This window comes from Anoplophora glabripennis, unplaced genomic scaffold (genome assembly GCF_000390285.2).
Source record: "Anoplophora glabripennis isolate ALB-LARVAE unplaced genomic scaffold, Agla_2.0 scaffold2063, whole genome shotgun sequence".
In the NCBI taxonomy this organism is placed as follows: Eukaryota; Metazoa; Arthropoda; class Insecta; order Coleoptera; family Cerambycidae; genus Anoplophora; species Anoplophora glabripennis.
This window is the reverse complement of record NW_019418247.1, coordinates 13774-19178: the sequence shown is the minus strand read 5'-3', so window position 1 is coordinate 19178 and position 5405 is coordinate 13774. Positions and strand designations below refer to the sequence as shown.

Here is a 5405-nt window from a genome sequence, read left to right as displayed (position 1 = left end):
CCCTCCCCTCCCGCGCTAGCCTAAGGGCCACCTTAGCAAAGCGCATCCCAGGCTGCATAGCCGCACTACCCTACCCAACCATACCACACATAAACATGACACTACCCCCGGGGTTTACACAGACGAGCCGGCGAAGCAAGAAGAGCGCCAGAAGAAAGGGCCCTAGCCGGCGGGGCCCAGCCAGGACAAAAGGAGGTCCCACAAAGCGCCTACACCGGCCGCATTTGCGGTCGGGGTAGACGACGGATGGGGCCCACCTACGAAGGCTGTCCAGGCCTACACGAGATGAGGCAGGATAAAGAGGGATAATCCCTCTCGATCCCAAATCATTGAGGACAATTTCTAGCCATAGAATAATGGCGGCGAATAATGGCGGCGGTTATTTTCGAACTACTGCGCATGATCAGTATAACGGATAACGTTTAACGTTGCTCAAATAAGTGGCTTAAAATCTCCCTATTGTCACTCAAATAGCAGCGCCTCTTTTGACAATTTTTACGCGCCCGTGTAGCATAAGGAAACGAACTTCACTAGTTGTATACTTTAAAATCCAGATTTCTGATATTTATTTTGAATATACAGGTTGTTTCAGTTTATAGGTGTGCTCATTAATATAATAAGTAAAAAACAAATGATAATAGATATCGTTTTACAAAAAGTCCCCAAAAAGGCGTAATTTATAAACTAATGTTTTCAAAATTGTAAATTGTGAAATTATATATAAAAAAATATATTTTGAATTTAGAAACACTTTTTATTTAATTCTAAAAAGTCGATAAACATTACAACATTATCCGAGTCTGTGCGAACAATGTTTAACTACCACAACATATTGTATATCTGACAGACACTCAAAACAGATTTGCGACAGAAAATTTTACCATTGGACAAGCTAAAGTAAGAAATAAGAATAAAAATGGCCAAAATGTTTCAATTGTTTCATAAAGATTATTTGGAGTCATGGATTACTTCATTCGCGTTAATTATTTGTGGAATTGTATTTTAAGAAGTGAACTTTATATTCAACTTGAATAATAAAAAGAATTAAAATTATTGTTCTTCTCGGGAGTGTCCTAATTGTTCAAATTTGGAGTATTTAAAAAGTGGAATAGTAAAACAATTTGTTTTGCCGAGAATTTCGTAAAAAATACTATAATGATTGGTTTGTATGTTAATAGTTTGATAAAAGCATTCTATAGGGTGTGATTTATGTTTATAGTACCATACGCGATTTTCTCTGTAAATTCAACAGGTGTGTAAAGTTCAGAAAATGTAATGAATGATAAAAATGTTTTTTATTCTTATTCCGAATGTACTATAAACTGTCTTATACCCTGGAGAAAACTTGTATAACTGCCAGTGACGAGGTATTGTTTCTGAATTGCTTAAATTTTCTAAAATGCTCGTCAATAGACTGCCACAAATTTACTGAAAATTATGCATAAAAACGCCCTTTTAAATATTTTTACTTACATTAGTTACATAAACAATGCACCTAAGGACTTAATTTAAGGGGTTCAAGTTTTTAAATAAAACACATTTTAGGATGAGTTTTTATTTATGTACTTTATATAAATCATAGATTGTAAACGAGTTGTAAAATATACTATATATGCATTGTAAAGGTTAAATACAAATCTGCTCTTGTATAGAGTGACCACTCAAAAACTGCCCCCGTTAACTGTGTTCAAGACTTCAAAACATGAAAATATCACTGTAATCATAGAAAATGTTCTAAATATTTAATGGTGTTCTATTAAAAAAAAAATGTATATTAGATGCATATCTCAGTAACACGATGTTCAATTGTTTTTGCAAGATAGGTATTTAAAAATTTATATGGTATTTTCAACTTTTATTTTTACATTTTTTTCACATCTCGATGTATAATAGTGGTGTGCAATTACCATCTTATACAATTATACTTGTGAATTTTACAGTATTATTATTATTGTTATCATTTAAAGCTTACATGGTTAACTGACTGACTAAAAAGCAGTCTCCATAATTGCTTGTAAACTTACATTCCTAAAATATTGTGTTCAATGATGTCTAGTTGGATTGTTTCAAATTTTAAGTTTCAAGTTAACAGGTGTACATTTGGATTTATAAAGGGTCTTTGTGTGATAACTGATGTCTTTTCAAATGATTTTTACGTTTAGTTTCATAACTACATAAATCGCACTTGTACATGCGGACCTCTGAAGGGTTTTTGTGGGTTAATTGATGAGCTTTTAGATATCGCTTATGTTTAGTTTCGAAGGTACAACTATCGCATTTGTACATTTGGATTTCTGAATTATTTTTGTGCCCCAGTTGATGCCTATTTAAGTCACGTTTATATTTAGTTCGAAAACTACATGTTTCACACATGTACATTTGTATTTCTGAAGGGACTTTGTGTGACAACTGATGCATTTTCAATTGACTCTTAAATTTAGCCTCATAACTGCACCTATCACATTTGTACATTTGTATTTCTGAAGGATCTTTGTGCATTAACTGGTGTATTTCCATATTACTCATACATTTTGTTTTATAACTGCATATATCACACATGTACATTGGAACTTCTGAAGGATTTTTGTGTTTTAACTGGTGCACTTTTAGGTAACTCTTATGTTTAGTATCAAAACTACATGTTTCACACTTGTACATTTGGATTTCTGAAATATATTTTCTATATTTTGTGTGTTAATTGATGTGCTTTCATATGTCTCTTACGTTTAGCTTTATGATCACACATATCACATCTGTACATTTGGATTTCCGCAGGGTTTTTGTGTGTTAACTGGTGCACTTTCAGGTAACTCTTATGCTTAGTTTGCTTAGTTATTTTAAAACTACATGTATCACACTTGTACGTTTGGACTTCTGAAGAATCTTTGTGTATTAACTGATGCTTTTTCAGAGAACTCATAAATTTAGTTTCATAACTACACATGTCACACCTGTACGTTCTCACTCCTGAGAAATCTATATGTATTGATTGATCACATCTGTAGAACTGCTTATCCAGTGAAGGCTCACAGTTTTGAAATCCAGGCTTCTCACTTGCGGGTATTTGGAAGTTACTTTCTTTAAATTCTGTCTCCCATTTAAGCATGTGCTCATTTTCTATTTCTCCTAAGCCTTCTACTAATTCATTATCTAAGTGGTATGAAGATGAATCACTGGAAAAACAAAAAACAATTTTAAAAGGAAATTGAATCAAAATAAGCATTTCGAAAAATTAATGACAAGTCACAATACAAATAAAGCTATTTATTTTGATATTGGTAAATTTCACTGTTCAGATTTTCCAGGCACAAAGATCCAATGATATTTAAAGAAATACTTTAAATTAATTTTAAATTAAATATTTTTGTTTTATGGCTTCTATCGAATCGGAACATGTTCCATGAAATAATAATATGAGTTTGGGAAGGAGGAAAATGTCAGCAGAAGCTGCTCGATAACATTCGTTGAGTTTTTTATCTCTTTGTGTGCTGACGCCATGGGCATAGCTACAATTTTTGTTTGGGGTGGGCCCAGGGCTGCAAGTTCTATGGAGGCCCCTAAAAAAAAATCTCGCAATCAACCACTTAACCGATATAAAATTTGATTTGATTCTAAAAAAAGACACGCAGTTGTCGATATGACAAATATGATGATACATATTAGATCTTTTTTTTCTGGGGTGGGCACTGGGCTTTGTGGGGTGGGCCGTGCACACCCCTGCCCCCCTAGCTACGCCCATGGCTGACGCATTATCGTGGTGCAAAATCCAAGAATTGTCCTTGTATAAATGTGGTCTTTTACAGTAGATACTCTCTTTCAAATGCCTGATAAAGCCCAAATAATATTCTTTGTTGACTGTTTCTCCATCCGAATGGAATTCTGTGTGGACACTAAATAGTCAAAGAAAACAGTAAACATGACTTTGATTTTTGATCCACTTTGATGTGGTTCTTTTGATTTCGGTGCATAAGAAAAGTGTCATTCAGAAGCTTGTTGGCTGGTTTGCATGTCAAACTCGTAAACCCAAGTCTTGTCACCAGTTATGATGCGTTTCATAAATATAGAGTCCAAATTAGCTCGTTCAAGTATTTTCTTAAAGAAAATTCAGCTCTTTTGGAACCAGCTGTACTATGCAACGCGTTTCATACCCAAAAGATCTACTAAAATAGTGCAAACTGATTCATGAGATATGTTTAGTTCATATGCCAGCTCTCTCAAACTATAATAAGGGTTTGTATATACCATTTCCTTCAATTTATTCATGTTCTCTTTCAGAATATGGCAAATCATCAACCACTTGACCATGTTCGAATGCTTTGTACCATTTGTATGCTTGAGTTTTAGATAAAACTGAATTACCGTACGTTTTTTCCAACATTTTCAACAATTCAGCACAAGAAATTCCATTGATAGCACAAAATTTTAGGCAAACTGTTCAATAACATTATCCATAGTAAAAATCGTGGAACACAGTTTATGTGGACTAATAAAATTGTTATATTAACAAACTATTTGACAGATAAAAATTAAACTTCGTGTCAGAATAGAGTACAGTGCTACATACCTTCCATTAAAAAATAAATTTAAATTTACTTTACGAGGACCTTTCAAATGACAAATTCCGGATACATTTTTGACACCGCCTACGTTGATTTTTTTAATTAAAAAAAAAACATTTTTTGTTATTAAAGTTATTTTAGTTACACCCAGTACAAGCAGCTTTGTAAATAGTATACTTAATGTTGCTATCTAGACTGAGATGGCCCGACTTAGTTGTAGAATACCTAAGACATCCGTTACTTATAGGGTATAAATTGGGAAAAAAATGACTTCTTAATCAAATTAGTAACTATAAAGAATCTAATTAAAAAATTAGTAACTATTTCTGCAAAAAAAAAAAAAGACAAAAGAGAGAACATGTAGATATTTTCTCAAATTTTAAATTTTCATTTATCATACCCAAAAATTAAGCAGGTGTACAATTTTAAAATTACAAAATTTACTGATTTCTTACCCATCCTGATATTCCTCGATCTTTATTTCAATCCCCTCAGATTTAAAATAGGACTGTTGATCAGTGTTATTATATTTCTCCTGTACATCCCAACTATCTTCCAATTTTATTTCAATTTCTTCAGTTCTGATTTGTGTATTGTTTAGCCTGATTTTGGTGAGCAAAAAATTGGCCGCTTTTTGTTTCGTATTTAGATAGGCCACAAGAAGTTGCTAGACTAATGCTAGAGTAACTGTCTTGTGACTTGTAGTTGAAGAGTACCAATACTGCCGAGTCTTTTAAATTGATTAATTATGGTGTACTCAATTCCAGAAAGAGTAGAAATTATTGAGCTTTTTTTCAAAAACAATGAATGCGGAAATCGGGTCGCCGAACTGTTCAACCAACGGCA

General features: G+C 33.3%; 1 protein-coding gene across 1 annotated transcript in view; it reads right to left on the bottom strand.

Annotated features, from left to right (window-relative positions):
* Positions 1-1572: 1572 nt before the first annotated feature.
* LOC108915607 (zinc finger protein 92-like) overlaps positions 1573-5405 on the bottom strand; it is a 16443-nt gene continuing 12610 nt past the window's right edge. Inside the window, exons 5-6 of the mRNA XM_023456667.1 lie at positions 2725-3173; positions 1573-1714 (exon numbers count right to left, since the gene is read on the bottom strand). Of these exons, the coding sequence (XP_023312435.1) occupies positions 1662-1714; positions 2725-3173 (502 nt within the window). The 3' untranslated portion in view covers positions 1573-1661. The remainder of the gene's footprint in view (positions 1715-2724; positions 3174-5405) is intronic.